Source organism: Mus caroli, chromosome 10, assembly GCF_900094665.2.
Source record: "Mus caroli chromosome 10, CAROLI_EIJ_v1.1, whole genome shotgun sequence".
Lineage (NCBI taxonomy): Eukaryota > Metazoa > Chordata > Mammalia > Rodentia > Muridae > Mus > Mus caroli.
In genome coordinates this window covers 119679649-119697468 of record NC_034579.1, presented here as the reverse complement: position 1 = coordinate 119697468, position 17820 = coordinate 119679649, and the positions used below count along the sequence as shown (strand labels likewise).

Below are 17820 nucleotides of genomic sequence, written 5' to 3'. Positions count from 1 at the left end.
CTGGAAGAGCAGTCAGTGCTCTTAATCACTGAACCATCTCTCCAAACCCAGGGCCAACCATATTCAAATCACCACATTCCACTTTCTAGGCTCCATAGACTTATTCAAACACATGAGTCTATGGGGCACATATCTGGCCAAATCATAATGAAAAATATGTTTAGTCTAACTTCAAAAGTCCCACAGTCTATAACAGTCTCAACAATGTTGAAAGTCCAAAGTTCAAAGTCTCTTCTGAGATTCATTCAATCACTGTAGTGGCTATTCCTGGTTGTCAACTTGACTATATCTGGAATGAACTACAATCCAGAATTGGAAGGCTCACTTGTGATCCTAATCTGGAGGCTGGGAGATACAAATTTCTGACCTGGATCTTGGCATGGAGATCTTGAGGCATAGTGGCTACAAATCCCAGAAGATTAAGACAGGGAGATCTCTGAGTTCAAGGTCATCTAGAATTAAAGGCATGTGATATACACCTTTAATCTGGGCCACACCTTCTGCTGGAGACCTACATAAGGACATTGGAAAAAGGAAGATTCACTCTCTCTTGTCTGCTTGCCTTGTGGGACTGAGCAACTGCTAGATCCTTGGGCTTCCATTCACAGCTGCTGCTGTTCATTGTTGGGAGTTGGACTACAGACTGTAAATCATCAACAAATCCCCTTACTATATAGAGACTACCCATATGTTCTGTGACTTTTGAGAACCCTGATTAATACAATCACTTAACGCCACAGCAATAAAGGAAAACAGCTAGGCAAACTCCAAACTCTATATCTCCATGTCTGATGTCAAAACTCTCTTCAGATCTCCAACTCCTTTTCCATCTTGTTGACTGCAACAAACATTTTTTCCTGGGCTTGTTCCATTCCCTGTTAGCAGCATTCCTTGGCAGATATCCCATGGCTCTGGCATCTTTAACAATCTGGGGTCTGTCTCCAAGGCAACTTCAATGTTACAGCTAGTTTCAATGTCTGGGATTCACACAAGATCTTCTGGGTTCCTCCAAGGGGCTGGTGTCACTTCTCCAGCTCTGCCCCCTGTGGCACTCTAAGCTCAGGTTGATCTACTCCACTGCTCTTGATATTCTTGGTGATCACTTCAAACTCCCCAAAAGCCCATTCTAAGCCCAGGGTCTGTCTGTCTACTTCTCTGGCACGATGCTTGCCACCATGTTCCTTGCTATGATAATAATGGACTAAGCTTCTGAAACTGTAAGCCACCCCCTTCCCCCAATTCTTTCTCTTATAAGAATTGCCATGGTTGGGCTGGAGAGATGGCTCAGCGGGTAAGAGCCCTGACTGCTTTTCCAAAGTTCCTGAGGTCAAATCCCAGCAACCACATGGTGGCTCACAACCATCCATAATGAAATCTGAGACCCTCTTCTGGGGTGTCTGAAGACAGCTACAGTGTACTTACATATAATAAATAAGTAAATAAATAAATAAATAAATCTTTAAATAAATACATTAAAAAAAAAAAAAGAATTGCCATGGTCACCTCAATAGAACAGTGCCTAGATAATCCTGAAATACATCCTCTGGCATGGGTACACAAAATGAATAAACAAAATGAAAAAATAAATTAAAACTTTAAATAGAAAGCAGAAAGATGTGCATAATAGTACATGCATTTAATCCCAGCACTGGGAAGACAGAAGCAAGGGCATCTCTGTAAGTTCAAGGCCAGCCTGATCTACATAAAAAGTTCCGGGTCAACCAGGACTAACATGAAGAAACTCTGTTTCAAAAGCAATCATCCAATCAGGGGCTGGCAAGATGGCTCAGTGGCCAAGAGCAAGGACTGCTCTTCCAGAGGTCCTGAGCTCAATTCCCAACAACCACATGACGGCTCATGATCTCTCATAAATCCACTTTCAGAGGTTCTGACCTTACCCTCTGACCTCCTCAGACACCAGAAATGCACGCAGTATACATACATGCAAGACATTTCTACATATCAAATAAATACACAATAAAAACTAATTTTATAAAAATTACATATACGGCTGAAGAGATGGCTCAGCAGTTAAGAGCACTGACTGCTCTTCAAGAGGTCCTGAGTTCAATTCCCAGCAACCACATGGTGGCTCACAACCATCTGTAATGGGATCTGATGCCCTCTTCTGGAGTGTCAGAAGACAGCTACAGTGTACTCATAAATAAAAATTACATATATATCTCAAAACAGGGTTTCTCTGTGAAGCCCTGGCTGTCCTGGACTCACTCTGTAGACCAGGCTGGCCTTGAACTCAGAAATCTGCCTGCTTCTGCCTCCCAAATGCTGGGATTAAAGGTGTGTGCCACCACTGCTTGGCCCATCTTAATTTAAAAAAAAAAAAAAAACAAAAAAACAAAAAACAAAAAACAACACACTTACTTTGCAGAGCCAAGAAGGTGGTTTAAAACAGCGCTAGGGCCTGAGAGATCTGTTTAAGGGAAGACTCTCTCCCCACCCAGCCATGCTTTTGCGTCTTTCTCAGGTGGGAAACTGAAATAGAGGCCCTCTTTCTGTGTCCAGTCACCATGGTAACACAGATTCAAAGAGACAGGGTACTCCCCTATCACGAACTACCCAAGGGGCTCGCAATCTTCCCTGGTGTGCCCTTCTGTTTCTTTGAGCTCACGCAGCTCCCTGGGCATCCGACTGGGCTTTGGGGACAGGAACCTGTCAAATTTCCTTAAGTTCGCCAGTGCAATCATTTCCACTCCGAGGAGTGCCATGTGCTAGGACGACCAGCAGAGGGCGCGAGAAGCCTTAAAGAGAGAGGTGTGGAGGTGGCAACTGTGTCCAGAATTTGGAGATGGAGAACGGAGTTTCTCCAGAGAGGTACTCTACACAGAGCACCTCTGTCCTCAGTGATCTGTGAATGTACATTCTGCACTTAAAACTCCAGCCCGTGTTCTTCCTTCATGTTCCATAGGTCGCACCCCCTCCCCTCCTCTACATCAGCCAACCCAACTTCTTTCTCCCAAACCCCAACTCTCCAAATCCTCCACGTCCCATCCAAAGAGTGAGGCTGGCCTACAGATCATGACATGGGGAAAGCTCAGTTACGACCAATGAAAGCCGACGACCGGGGCTTCAGATTTAACTTTCTGGGTGAGCTTTCCCCCCCTCCCTCTCCCGCCGCGCAATATTTTCCTCAATGTTTTCCTGGCTCTGGTTCAGAGCCTCTTCGTGGACAGCCGATCCAGGGATCCGCGCCGGGATTTACTGTCCACCAAGAGCAGCGTGTTCGGGCGGGGGGGGGTAGTAGGCAGTATAGGGTCCCTCAAGGGAGGGGGAGGATCCTGGGGGTCCTGGGGGTGCCATAAGCCCGGCACCCCCTCTCTAGCTTCTATTCACCCAGCTCATCTTCTAGAACGGTCCGAAGGAAGGATATACGAGGGAAGTGAGCGGGAAGAGCGGTGGCGTGCGGGTGGCAACAGAGAGAAAAAGTTTTTGCAAAGGGAAAAAAAAAAAGTTTGCGCTTCTCGCGGGTGGTCCCGGCTCGAGGCCCGGCGGGCTGGGCCGGCGGGAGGGCTGGGGGCCAGGTTGGGAGGGTGGGGTGGCACTGAAGCTGCGCTGCAGTGGTCCTGTGACCCCCCTCCCCGCCACACACCTTCCCCCCCCCGCCCCAGCCCAGTTTCCAGCCCTGGACCACGCATCCCGAGCACCGCGCCCCGACGGAGGTGAGAGGGGGGCAGGCGGGAGACCACCTGGGAGCGATGGGGGAGGGGCTGAGGAGATGCCCTGACGCCTGGGGACTCACCCTACCCCAGAAGGCGACCTGGGGCTCAGAGGCAATATGGGGTTGGGAGAGTTTGGGGAGAGCTATTAGGAAGTTTGGGTGTTTTCTTGTTATGCTTTAATTTGTGCCTTCTTTTCTCTGCATCCCCTTCTTTTTTTTCTGACAGTCTGTGTCTGTCCCAGGTCTCTTTGTCCGCGCCTCTCCCACGTACTAGAAATCTCTCCCTTTCGTGAGGTTGGGATGAAGAGGCAGTTGGGACGGTCAGCTGGAGGTCTGCGTGGTAGAGGGAACTCCAGGTGCGTCTCTGAGCGCCGTTGGAAGACGTCAGTGTTTCTAAGACGGGACCCACCGCAAAAAGAAGGGAGCGCTCAGTGGGGTGGGAGTAGCGGTGTGCCAGGCAACAGAACCCCTGAGGGCCGGGCTGGGATTGGACTCCTGACCTGTGGCTGTGACAGATGTGCACATGGGGTTTGGGGGCAAAGGAGTGGGTTTGGACTTGAGAGGAGGCTGGGTGGGTTTCCTAACATGCGGTGTAGGCCGTTGAAAAATCCCTTAGGAATTCTGGACTTCTGAGTCCCAAAGACTGTGGGCAGGGCCCCGAGGAAGAGGAAGAGCTGGGGAGACCTTGTTTTGACCCTCTGACCTCAGGACCACCGGGGCAGCTGAAGCCAGGCGCCGGGAGACCCCTACTGGGGCAGAGCGGGACCACTGGCTACTGCCAGCTCGTGTATCCCGGTTGGCCCCCCGCCCAAGCGAGATCTGGGGACCGAGGCCCCTCCTCTGGCTCAGACCACCCTGCCTGCCCTTGCTCCCCGCTCTGAATCCTCTTTCAGGCCCCATGACCCTGAAACAATCAACCCAGGACAGTTAGCTTTGGGAACAGCATCAAGGAAAGGAAACTCCGTAGAGGCCGAGGGTTTGGAGCATGTGGAGAACCAGGGACTTTATGGTATAGGTCTTTCCTTCCAGTACGGGGAGAAAAGATGGGCAGTTTTCTTCTGGGAAGAAAGTTCTTGAACGCGGGTGATTTACTCTAGGGGGGCGGGGTTCAGAAGGACCCCCCTCCGTTATCTCTCTGGGCATCCCCGCCGGACAGACGTCTCCGACTCGGTCTTGACGTCACTAGGGGGTTCCCGGGGGTCTATAGGGGTTAACCCTTAGGAAGCCGGCGGAGATACCCAGGAATCCAAGGTGTCCTCTCCGTGCGCACCTTATTTACACAGGCACTTCTTTCTCTTAGTTTCTGGTTTCTTCTTTCCCACTCCACTATAGGGACCCCACTTTCCAATAGTGCCTCCCCCGCCCCGGGCGCCACTGCCTGCTTTCAGGATGCGCTGAGAGAGGGAAGAATGTTCCACCCTTCACCCCCCCCCCTCGCTTTTCTGGGCTCCCCAGGCGGGCGGGGAAGCTGAGCCGTCTGCAGCCAGAGCCTGCGGCGGCGACTTGGGTGGGCCGAGAAGGCACGGGGGCGGGGAAGGCGGGACCGGGAAAAGGGGGTGGGGCCGACTCCAGGGAGTTGGGGAGAAGGGGTACGTACGTAGAGGACTCTAGAAAATAGACTGCGAAGATGATTCGGGTCTTTGGTAGGCTAATTCTCATGCTCCCATCCAGCCCAGAAAACCTTTACTGAAACTGGAAAAGTTAGCGACGTCTTTAGTAGTATGAAGAGGGAAGCGTGAGTGTAGGCGGTGGCTCTCGGTGAAGGGGGCTGTCGCCCCGTTTTCATCCTGTCTCTTGGAGCTCTCGGGCAATGGAACAGGAAGAGTGACAACTTTGAGGGAACTTCTAGTGTCTGGGGGTCCTTTGCAAGTCCTCCCCTTCCCTTGAATGAGTCACAGAGGAGAGAGGCGGGAGATGTGCCCCCTCATCCAGCTGCCAGCCAGCTGTGTCCCCCACCCCCACGTTAGTGCCAATGTCGAGCTGGGAGGTCTTGGATGCGGGATTCGGGTCTCGGCTGGAAAAGGAGGAGTTAGCAAAGGTAGCCCGGGCTACAGCACTTAGGCTGGGTCGTAGGGTCCGGGTTCCGTTCCCCATTTTACCCCGCCCTCACCCTAAATCCCAGCATCCCGGGATCACCCACCGCGCCGGCCGGCCCGCTCCCAGTGGTTCTCCACCCCACCCCGCCCCACCCCACCCTCCGCTCCCGGAAGGCTGAAAAACCTGGAGTGGAGTAAAAACTTGTTGAGGGAAAGCGGACCTCGCACCAGCTCCTCTCTCTCTAGCCTTGAGGACTTCGTTTTCTCATTCCCAGTAAGACTTTCCTAACAGTCCCTTCCCGATTTCCTCCAAAACCAAACGGGATAGGTAAACCTAAAGTTAAACCGCCTCTCAGAATGACTTTAGCCCTCATCCTTTTTACTCAACAGACGGGGAGACGCTCTGCTCTGAAGTCTTATTCCCTCCCACACACAGTTCTCTGAGGACAGATCATTTGTGTTCTCTTCTGGCCCTACCAGTCTATCTGGACTGAAACGAGGTCTCCCTCTAGTGGACACTGGAGAGATTGCTCATGAGCTCTGCTCTTGGGCATGAGCCGGCAGCCCTGAGCATGAAGTCAGACCTTCAGTGTGTTCCACCATCACACACCTCAAAGCTGGCCCATGGCCAGAACAAGAAACGGTAGAGGGAAAAGAAAAAAGAAAAGCAAGTAGAGAGAGCTTATGGCATTAAAAATCACCTAGGACTTGTGTTGGATCAGTTAGTCCCTAACATTCCCTTGTGCATACAGAGACTGTGGATCCCCAAGACTGAACGGCTGCTTCTGCCCACTCTTTGGGATGTTTCTTCTTAAGGAAGCTGAAAAACGTTATTGATTTCCATGACCAGTTTCTGAGATGAGGGTTAGAGGCACAAGGGACATGCTGGCAGGGGGATCTGTGCCTGAAACTGTCATTTATCTTCTCTGTTTCGCTCCATCTTTATAACTGGCAGATCTACATTCCTTTCCGCAGGTCCCCTCATCCTTCGCTGAGACGCCATGTTCAATCCAATGACTCCACCACAAGTCAATAGCTATGGTGAGCCATGCTGTCTCCGACCCCTCCACAGCCAAGGAGTCCCCAGCATGGGAACAGAAGGTGAATACATTTACCAGTCCCTGGGCCTTGAGGACTTGGCAGTTGTCTCACCTAGCTCCAGGATCTCTCTCAACTCCATCCCTACCGCATTCTAGTTTCCTATCTATAGGAGGATTTACACACACACACACACACACACACACACACACACACACACACACATCACCATGTATGTTTAGAGTCTGGGATCATATCTTATGTTGGGTCTTAAGATAAGCCCTGTATCCCCCATTCAAAGGCCTGGCTCCAGCTGTCTCTCTTTTCTAGGACTTTCTGGTCTGCCCTTTTGCCACCAAGCCAACTTTATGTCAGGGTCCCAGGGTTATGGAGCAGCCAGAGAGACCAGCAGCTGCACTGAAGGTGAGCACTGGGGTAACCCCCCCCCCCCCCGGCCCCTGCCCGTCTGGGACTTGCTCTGCAGGAGAAGGTGGGGAAGCAAGGGCCAAACTCAAGGGAAGAAACATCCAGAGACAAAGGCAAACAGGGGACAATCAGTCAAGAGGTTCTAGGCAGAACAAGGCAAAAGCAGCACGGCCCCCACCCACCAAGTGCGGGGATACAATGTACCTCTACAGTATCTTCCCCCCCTCATTGTAATTTTATTTTTGTAACAATGTATATGTCTGTGTCTGTGTGAGGCTGTGCAGGTCCTGGCGCCCTGCCTGAGGCCCAGGGTATGGGACCATCCCTGGAGATGGAGTTACAGGAGGTAGTGAACTGCCTGATGTGGGTATTAGAAATCATACTCAGATCCTTTGAAGGAACTTGGCAAGCGCTCTTAACCACAGAACCATGTCTCCAGCCCCCTTTACTACATCTCAACTTCTGTCTCCTGCCCTAGGATCTCTCTTTCCTCCTCCTCCTCCTCCTCCTCGGAGTTCAGTCAAATTAACAAAGAAGCGGGCTCTCTCCATCTCACCCCTCTCTGATGCCAGCCTCGACCTGCAAACCGTAATCAGGACCTCACCCAGCTCCCTGGTGGCTTTCATCAACTCTCGCTGTACATCTCCGGGCGGTTCCTACGGCCATCTCTCCATTGGTACCATGAGGTGCTGGCAGCCTCAGATTAAGAGGCCCCTAAGATATGTACTGACACCCATTAGAAGACTCAGACCCTTCAAACCTCCAGCCCAGCTCTAGTCCTTCCCCTCCCCCAACACATTGGAACCCTCTTTAGGACCTCCTGGGGGGGGGTTTCTTCAACCACGCCTCCCAGAAACCTGCAGGACAGAGCAAGGACTCCTGGTGGCTGATTCTCTTCACTAACAGCCTCTTCTCCACCTAGCCCTTCTTTAGGATTCCCACCTCAGATGAGTCATCAAAAAGGAACTTCACCTCCCTATGGAGTCCAGCCCTGTGTTCCACATGACTCTACTCGGGGTTCAATGATGCTTCACCCCCAGTCCCGGGGACCACGTGCAACCTGCCAGGTGGGGCTCTCCACGTTGTCTTCTCCAGCTCAGGATAATTGTGGGGGAAGGGGGAGGGGGCAGGTGAAGGAAGACAGCAGATATAAAAGCGTTTGGTACATGGACTCAGACTCTCCCAGAGGAGAGCACCGTTCTGTTCATCCCGTTTACCAGTGCAGACTGTGGAGAGCCCTTATACTCAGGATTTGGGTGGGGGTCTGTAGGGCAGGAAGACCTGGCTTGTTTTCTCTTCTGACTATTCCACCCTCAATACCCTCACCTCTTCCCTTGGGGAAGCTGAAGTCAGAGCTGGACATGATGGTTGGAAAGTGCCCTGAGGACCCTTTGGAAGGGGACATGTCTAGCCCCAACTCCACAGGCACACAGGTAAGGAAGGGGCAGGGCTTTCCCCAGGGACCTGAGTGAAACAAACCTTGCCGCACAAATGACCCTAAGGGCTGTGTCTCTCACCGTAGGATCACCTGTTGGGGATGCTGGATGGGCGGGAGGACCTGGAGAGAGAGGAGAAGCCTGAGCCTGAGTCTGTGTATGAGACAGACTGCCGCTGGGATGGTTGCAGCCAGGAGTTCGATTCCCAGGAGCAGCTCGTGCACGTGAGCCCCAGGGGGTAACAGATGGTTGGTGGGAGCCTGAAGGAGACTAAATGGAGCTTTGAGGTCTAACTAAAGGCGAGAGGTTCAAGGGTACTGAGATCCGAGATTGCATGCTCAGTCCTGCGGACTGAAGCCCAGAGTATCTTTGCTCTAGCAAGCTAGAAGACCTGAAGTATGGGCGGAACTGCGTTCCCCACTCTTATTCCCCCAAGAGGAGAAGCTGAGGTGATGAGTGTGGGGCTGGACGGAGTAGGTTCAGGGTCTGGGACCTTGGAAAGCCTCTCCCTCTTCCTCCTCAGCACATCAACAGTGAGCATATCCATGGAGAGCGGAAGGAATTCGTGTGCCATTGGGGAGGTTGCTCCAGGGAGCTGAGGCCCTTCAAGGCCCAATACATGCTGGTGGTGCACATGCGCAGACACACGGGCGAGAAGCCACACAAGTGCACGGTAAGGTACCCATCCCTCCCTAGATTGGTGTTCAAGTCAAGGTAGGGTCCTAGTTGACTTGGCTTCAAAGTTCCTTCCTTCATAAGCAAATGTTAAAAATCTCGCTGAAGACTGTATCGACAGAAAGATGAACATACTGATATATATTAAAATGTTATATTGCATTTTTGTGGGGTGGGGCTTGCTTCCCAAGGTGGCCCTAAAATGCTGGCCCTAAAATGTTTTTGGTATGGTGGTACACACCTGTAACCCTAGCACTTGTGAAGCTGAGTCAGGAAGATCAAGAGTTTGAGGCTAGGTCTCAAAAAAAGACAAAAGCAAGGTGCTAGAAAGATGGGCCAGGGGGGCTGGTGAGATGGCTCAGTGGGTAAGAGCACCCGACTGCTCTTCCGAAGGTCCAGAGTTCAAATCCCAGCAACCACATGGTGGCTCACAACCATCCGTAATGAGATCTGGCGCCCTCTTCTGGAGTGTTTGAAGACAGCTACAGTGTACTTACATATAATAAATAAATAAATCTTTAAAAATAAAAAAGATGGGCCAGTGGTTAAGAGCATTGTGTTCTCTTCCAGAGGTTCTGAGTTCAATCCCCAGCAGTTACATGCTAGCTCACGAGCACTTGATCTGCTGCCCTCTTCTGTCATGTAGATGTATATGCAGATAGAGCACTCAAAGATAAAATAAACAACTGAATCTTTAAAAACAAAACAAAACAAACAAAAACCAAGCCAGGCCTGGTGGCGCACACCCTTAATCCCAGCATTTAGGAGGCACACAGGCAGTCAGAACTCTTGGCTCTAAGGCCAGTCTGGTCTACACGATGAGCTCCAAGCTAGCCACAGTGGGTGACACAGTGAGGCTTGATCTGATAAGTAAATAAGCAACAAAACAAAGTTTCAGATCAAAAAGCATATTTTCGTCTCGAAAAACCAAGTTTTAAAAAAGCATATGTCCCCCTCTGATATTTTATTTCTTTTATTTATTTACTTATTGGTTTTTCAAGACAAGGTCTCTCCATGTAGCCCTGGCTGTCCTGGAACTTGCTGTGTAAACGAAGCTGGCTTTGAACTCAAGAGATCCACCTGTCTCTGCCTGCCAAGCACTGGGATCAAAGGCGTGTGCCACCACTGCCCAGTCCCTTTTGATTTTAAAAGAAATGAAAACATGTGCTGGGCATGGTGGTGAACATCTTTAATCCCAGCATTTGGAAGGCAGAGGCAAGCATATCTCTGTGAGTTTGAGGCTAGTCTGGTCTACATAGTGAGTTCAAGGCTAGCCAAAACTACACTGTGAGACCCTGTCTCCCAAAAAAAAAAAAAAATAGTAGTAGTAGTAATAAAATAAACAAAACACCTTTGAATCACTTAGTGCTCTTGTTACTTCATTGCCTAGTGGATAGATCTTGCTCTAATGGTGGATACTCGTGTAAGCCTGATCCCCAGATGACCCCACTCTTGGATCATCTAAGCCCTGTGCAGGGCGACCCGCTCCAAGATGCTCACTCAGTACTTCATGCCATCCCTCCCCCCCCCCCCCCCCCCCGCGCTGTTTCCGCTTTCCTCTGCCTTTAGCTCCTGTTTGTCTTTGTGCCCTAATCCTGGGAATCTCCTAGGTCGCCATGTTCTCCCATTTTTTAATTATGTTCTCTGGTGTAAATCCTTAAACCTCCACGTCCTGTCTGAGATCATGCCTGGCCCCTTCTCATCCCGCAGTTTGAAGGCTGTCGGAAGTCCTATTCACGCCTTGAAAACCTCAAGACGCACCTTCGGTCGCACACGGGTGAGAAGCCTTACATGTGTGAACAAGAAGGTTGCAGCAAGGCCTTTAGCAATGCCAGTGACCGCGCCAAGCACCAGAATCGGACCCACTCCAATGAGGTGAGCACTTAAACTGAGACCCACTCCCCTCCGCGACATGAGAAGCTGCCGCCTAAGTATCCCTCATAAAGAGCCCCTTACTCCCGTGAGAAACCAGAGTTCACACTTTGGTATAACCAGCCAAAGAGTCAGTCTAAAGTAGAACCGTGATGACTCCTTCAGCTTCTGAATTTAGGTGGCTTAAAAGCCTTGAGGGTCACTACTATTTGTTTTCCTAAGCCTCCTCTAAGCCTCTCAGATTTCCTCCACTCAAGGGCTCTCCCCCCCACCCCCCAACTTCCTGGGATGCTGTGTGTCCCCCTCTGTCTGGAACTTCCCCCGCCTCCCTGACCCCGTTCTGTTGGGTTCCTCTGTTTTGGTCCGTTGGCCTTCTATCTTGGCTCTCTACTCAACAGAAGCCATACGTGTGCAAGCTCCCCGGCTGCACCAAGCGCTACACAGATCCCAGCTCGCTCCGCAAACACGTGAAGACAGTGCATGGTCCGGATGCCCACGTGACCAAGCGGCATCGAGGGGATGGCCCCTTGCCACGGGCGCAGCCCCTTTCCACAGTGGAGCCCAAGCGGGAAAGGGAAGGAGGATCCGGCAGGGAAGAGAGCAGACTGACTGTGCCCGAGGGTGCCATGGTGAGCCAACCTTGGAAGCCTAACCTCTATACCCGCTCATGCTCTACTGACGACCTTCTAGCCCTTTCCTAAGCATCTCCTCCTATACACATCAGACTTGTGTGGCCAGCCCAACCTGCCTGCCTCTAGTTTCAGTGTTGCTCCATAGGTGACCCCAAATCTAAAGATTTTTAAAATTTTTTATTTATTTATTATGTATGCCAGAAGAGGGCGCCAAGATCACATAATAGATGGTTGTGAGCCACCATGTGGTTGTTGGGAATTGAACTCAGGACTTCTGGAAGAGCAGTCAGTGCTTTCAACCTCTGAGCCATCTCTCCAGCTGTTATCATCGTCAATTGTTTAGTTGGTCCAACACACGGTCAGGGAGGTGTTTCTGGAAAACACCTAACTATATATAGTTCCAAGCCTTTGATGTGTATATTTTGTGTATTTTTTAAAAAGTATTTTATGTATATGAGTACACTGTGCTGTCTAAAGGCACATCAGAAGAGGAAATCAGATCCCATTACAGATGGTTGGGAGCCACCATGTGGTTGCTGGGATTTGAACTCAGGACCTCTGGAAGAGCAGTCAGTGCTCTTACCCACTGAGCCATCTCTCCAGCCCCCTATTTTGTGTATTCTTAACAAGAAGAAACAGGCAAGGAGAAATTATCAGGGTCATAGGACTACGCAGAAATGGAGCCTCAGTCTCGGGAGTCCGTACTCCAGCGGGGTCCTCTCATTTCCTTCTAGTTTACCATAACCTCTCGCCCTCTTGCTCACTTAGTGTGCCCCCCACCCCGACCCCCACCCCCACTCCGCCTCTCATGCCTGTCCTCAGCCCTCAGTCTCAGCCACTCACCAAGAGGGAGTTGAGCCGAGTGCCACCCACTCTGTTCTCATCCTCCTCACAGCCACAGCAGAGCCCTGGAGCACAGTCCTCCTGCAGCAGCGACCACTCCCCAGCAGGCAGTGCTGCCAACACAGACAGCGGCGTGGAGATGGCCGGCAACGCCGGGGGTAGCACTGAGGACTTGTCCAGCTTGGATGAAGGACCTTGTGTCTCGGCCACCGGACTCTCCACGCTTCGCCGCCTGGAGAACCTCAGGCTGGATCAGCTGCATCAGCTCCGGCCCATAGGGTCTCGGGGTCTCAAACTGCCCAGCTTAACCCACGCTGGTGAGACCCGGATGTGGGAGGTGTTGCGGCCCAGAGGCTGATGTGACCCGGCTGCCCTTTGAGTTGCCACGTGGTTTAGTTTATTGTGGGTGCTCTGCTGCATATACACCCGCATGCCAGAAGAGGGCGTCAGTTCCCCTTATAGATGGTTGTGAGCCGCCATAGAGTTGCTGGGAATTTAACTCAGGATCTCTGAAAAAGCAGGCAGTGCTCTTAACTGCTGAGCCATCTCTCCAGCCCCACGTTAGCATCTTTTTATCGTTTGAAAGGTACCTTCCTTCCTTGACATTTTTCTCCCTTCCATCAATCAGAAAACTGAGATGTTTAGCCAGGTGTTGTGGTGCACACCGCTAGTCCCGCCGCTGTAGAATAGTGTTTAGTAGTACATCTGTGGTATGTTCTCCCTACGACTGTGAGGCAGTGCACAAACTATGGCTGCCTAGAATCACTGCGGAAGCAGAAGCAGAATAAGTGTGGGGAAAGGAGACAAACAGCATAGCTAGGGTGGAGATTCCAGGTCCAAGCTATCCTGTGGGAATGGAGGGTCTCCCAACCATTGCCTTTTCTCCTTGTCATCTGCAGGCGCACCTGTGTCTCGCCGTCTGGGCCCTCCAGTCTCCCTGGACCGCCGCAGCAGCAGCTCCAGCAGCATGAGCTCTGCTTACACAGTCAGCCGCAGGTCCTCCCTAGCATCCCCTTTCCCGCCGGGAACCCCACCAGAGAATGGGGCATCGTCACTACCTGGCCTCACACCTGCTCAGCACTACATGCTCCGTGCCAGATATGCTTCAGCCAGGGGGAGTGGCACCCCGCCCACTGCAGCGCACAGCCTGGATCGGATGGGAGGTCTTCCGGTTCCTCCTTGGAGAAGCCGAACCGAGTACCCGGGATACAACCCAAATGCAGGGGTCACCCGGAGGGCCAGTGACCCAGCCCGGGCTGCTGACCACCCAGCTCCAGCCAGAGTCCAGAGGTTCAAGAGCCTGGGATGTGTCCACACGCCCCCTAGTGTGGCAACGGGACGGAACTTCGATCCCCACCTCCCTACCTCTGTCTATTCGCCACAGCCCCCCAGCATCACAGAAAATGTTGCCATGGATACTAGGGGGCTACAGGAGGAGCCAGAGGTTGGAACTTCCGTGATGGGCAATGGTCTGAACCCATACATGGATTTTTCCTCCACTGATACTCTGGGATATGGGGGACCCGAGGGGACAGCAGCTGAGCCTTATGAAGCTAGGGGTCCAGGTCCCCTGCCTCTTGGGCCTGGTCCACCAACCAACTATGGCCCTGGCCACTGTGCCCAGCAGGTCTCCTATCCTGATCCCACCCCAGAAACCTGGGGTGAGTTCCCTTCTCATGCTGGGATGTACCCTGGCAATAAGGCTCCAGGTGCTGCCTATAGCCAGTGTCCTCGACTTGAGCATTATGGACAAGTGCAGGTAAAACCAGAACAAGGGTGCCCAGTGGGGTCTGACTCTACCGGATTGGCACCCTGCCTCAATGCCCACCCCAGTGAAGGGTCCCCAGGCCCGCAGCCTCTGTTTTCACATCACCCCCAGCTCCCTCAGCCCCAGTATTCCCAATCGGGTCCCTATCCTCAGCCTCCCCATGGTTATCTCTCAACAGAACCCAGGCCTGGCCTCAATTTCAACCCCTCCTCTTCTCATTCCACAGGACAGCTCAAAGCTCAGCTCCTGTGTAATTACGTTCAGTCGCAGCAGGAATTGTTGTGGGAGGGAAGAAACCGGGGAGGACTCCCCAACCAGGAACTCCCATACCAGAGCCCCAAGTTTCTGGGGGGTTCCCAAGTTAGTCAGAGCCCTGCCAAGACCCCAGCAGCAGCAGCGACGGCATATGGATCTGGCTTTGCACCTGCTTCAGCCAATCACAAATCAGGCTCCTATCCTGCCCCTTCACCCTGCCATGAAACTTTCACCGTGGGAGTAAACAGGCCTTCCCACAGGCCAGCAGCACCACCCCGACTTCTGCCCCCGCTGTCCCCTTGCTATGGGCCCCTCAAGGTGGGGGATACCAACCCCAGCTGTGGCCATCCTGAGGTGGGCAGGTTAGGAGCAGGCCCTGCCTTGTACCCTCCCCCTGAAGGGCAGGTGTGTAATGCTCTCGACTCTCTTGACCTGGACAACACTCAGCTGGACTTTGTGGCTATCCTAGATGAGGCCCAGGGCCTGAGCCCTCCTCTTTCCCATGAGCAAGGGGACAGCTCTAAAAACACCCCACCTCCCTCTGGGCCCCCCAACATGGCAGTGGGTAACATGAGTGTCTTGCTGGGGTCTCTGCCTGGAGAGACACAATTCCTCAACTCTAGTGCCTAAAAGGATAAGGAACCCCAAGCAGATGGTATTTCCTAAATGGCTACATGAGGTGCCCAGGGATGGGAGGTTTGGGCTGGGGGCTGTATTTAGTCTATGTATGTTCCAGGAAAAAAACCAAACTTTAATAATGACACAGTTTCCTGACAATAAAGGAACACTGAGAACAAGCATCACCTGTCACGTCGGGGAGAGCAGAAGCGGGCTCCTATACCTTCCCCTTCAGCAGCCCCTCTCAGCCAGGAGCTCAAGTGAGACTGGAGCGGGAAATGAAGGGTGTCCCTTGGGAGGACATTGACAGAACTCTCTTTAGAAAAGAAAACCCTCCAGCCCTCTCCAAAGGCTAGCTGACAAATCACAGGAAGCGCCTTCCTCTTCCTCGCCTGGGTCAGGTGAAGAGGCTGGCAAAGTTGTTGAGCATCAGCTGGACCAGCTGCCCAGGGTAGAATACGTGGGCCGCCATGTCAGAGGCCTCCTGCTCAGGTCGAAACAGCGTCGGTCCAAACACAATTCCCAGGTTGTGGGCGGTCATTCGGTTCTTATCCGAGTGTGCTATCACCCTGAGGGCAGAGCCAAGGGAAGGAAGAGAGGTGATAACTAACCACTACAGACCAGTACAGCTGTATTAGGTTTGAGCAGGTCAGTGGTCACTCTGGAATCCTTCCACACTCGAGAACAGACCCAACAGGGAACAGAGATGGACCAGTAGAGGAATCTTCAGGATGCAGTCTGGAGTCACAAGTGGGGTCCAAGTGCCTGACTCTCAGCTGCAGAGACAGCCCCTAGTGTCCTCTGTGCACTGTGGGAGGAACACACTCAAAAGTGCCCAAGTACAGCTCAGCTAAGGGAGCTACCCTGCCCAGTGGAGACTAAGGCCAGGGAAGGAAGACCATCCTCTCACTTCTCCCATAGAGCCCTCATCTTCTCCTTCTGCTCATTTCCTTCATTTGATCGAGCTAGTCAAAGGCCCAGACACAAGTCAGTGCTTCCCTGTCCCCACCCTCCCTGGTCAGGGTCCCCAGTGAACACCCGCTCCATCCTCGCCAGCACAAACAAGGTTGCTGAGTCCCCCTGACCTGCACAGATGCTCCAGGATGTACTTCAGAGTGTCGCGGTTGGGCCTCGGCAGCGAGTCTATTAATTTCTGGATTTTTGAGAGGCACTGTTCTGGCTCAGAAAGTTCTGGAGAGGGTAAAGGCAAGGACAGGGAGTGAACTTTGGGAAAGGGTTACAATTGGGTGTGTAAATTCACTCTTTCCCATGTCCTCTGATGGTATCACTTGTCTGGCTCTCTCTCTCTCTCTGGTACTTGTGGGCCTTACACACAGTAAGCTCGCCTTGCTGCAGAACCAAAGCCCTCTACTCTTCCACAAAGCCCAACGTCAACTCTCAGCAAACATTCACACACATATCCCCACCCTCTGAGAACAACTCCCGGAGGGTTGCCATATAAATTATTTTCTATCACTGCAGTAAAGTCAGAAGGGACCCTCTGTTCTCTTCTTTACTGCATGCCCACCCATATCAGGGGTGTTATCTGAATCCCTCAACCCTTACCAAGGGCGTCACGAAAGTCGGGCAGCAACAATGCAGGCACCAGAGGCTGTGGCAGCTCCCGGAAAAAAAGCTTCAAAGCTCCGGTGACCACGTGAATATCATCCCATTCAGCACTGTCTAAATCTAATTTGCCTTCTAGAAGGGGGGCGGGGGAGGGGGGAAGAGGTTCCTCGGGTTGAAGGCTCAGGAGAGCCAGAGAATTCCTGACTCAAAGGCTAGGAATTCTGGGTAAATACAATCAAAGCCAGGTCACAAGAATGTGGGGATGGTCCATAGTAGAGCATAGTAGGACAACAAATGAAGGGTAGGGACAAGGATATGGGGAATTTAATTGATTGGAATATAAAGCTGGTTTTTTGAGCTTCCCATGTAAGTACCTTGTCCTGCCTGTTCTGGGAACATGTATCTCCCATCAGAGGTCACTGCCCGTTCTGCAACATACAGGAGAGACCAGTAGCTTAGGCATGTGGTTCCAACCCCCTCACTCAGAACCACTCTGGGTTCTGAGGTGTTGGAGGCGGTGTTCTTACACCCACTGACTTCCTCCCAAGTTGTCTCACCTCTGTCTACCAGGAAGCGGAGTTTCTGGACCACGGCCAGGTTCCCACTCACCCGGTAAATACCATCCACGTCTAGACCTAGGAGACAAGAATGAGGTCTCTAACGCTAAAATATGTATGGGAGTGGTCTGAGGGAGAGAGGGGTCAGGAGGAAGGCAGGGATGGGGGCGAAAGGACTGGTGCATGGGGAAGGGGAGATTTCAGGGGCGCCGGGTGTTGGGGGGGATGTCTTTGGAAAAATAACCTTTTTTATCCACGGCCTCAACACAAAGCCGGACAAAGCTGGGCACGGTGTCCCCTTCCCGTTGGCACAGCGACTCCAACTGGCAGCCAAAAACCTGGTCTGCAGAGGAAGGGAGTGAGGTGAGGAGTTGGCTGCTACCTGGGAGCAAGTAGGCCCTCCCTCTGACCCGCAAACA

General features: G+C 52.2%; 2 protein-coding genes across 5 annotated transcripts in view; one reads left to right on the top strand and one right to left on the bottom strand.

Annotated features, from left to right (window-relative positions):
• Positions 1-3257: 3257 nt before the first annotated feature.
• Positions 3258-15454, top strand: Gli1 (GLI family zinc finger 1). Of its 2 annotated transcripts, XM_029482928.1 has the most exons (14): positions 3258-3677; positions 3919-4032; positions 6465-6583; positions 6688-6813; positions 7081-7173; positions 7655-7862; positions 8099-8243; positions 8520-8609; positions 8699-8836; positions 9136-9285; positions 10998-11162; positions 11558-11788; positions 12687-12951; positions 13534-15407. In XM_029482928.1, the coding sequence occupies exons 4-14, from the start codon at positions 6714-6716 to the stop codon at positions 15285-15287; spliced, it is 3339 nt and encodes a 1112-aa protein (XP_029338788.1). In that variant the 5' UTR covers positions 3258-3677; positions 3919-4032; positions 6465-6583; positions 6688-6713; the 3' UTR covers positions 15288-15407. The 2 variants fall into 2 exon arrangements, with proteins under 2 accessions (XP_029338788.1, XP_021029553.1); XM_021173894.1 differs by lacking the exon at positions 6465-6583 and having other exon boundaries at positions 13534-15454.
• Positions 15388-17820, bottom strand: part of Arhgap9 (Rho GTPase activating protein 9) — an 8236-nt gene continuing 5803 nt past the window's right edge. For all 3 annotated transcript variants that reach the window (XM_021173895.2, XM_021173896.2, XM_029482929.1), the window contains 6 exons: positions 17646-17744; positions 17402-17479; positions 17219-17272; positions 16842-16976; positions 16361-16466; positions 15388-15844 (listed from right to left, as the gene is read on the bottom strand). In XM_021173895.2, coding sequence (XP_021029554.1) covers positions 15673-15844; positions 16361-16466; positions 16842-16976; positions 17219-17272; positions 17402-17479; positions 17646-17744 — 644 coding nt within the window. In that variant the 3' untranslated portion in view covers positions 15388-15672. The remainder of the gene's footprint in view (positions 15845-16360; positions 16467-16841; positions 16977-17218; positions 17273-17401; positions 17480-17645; positions 17745-17820) is intronic.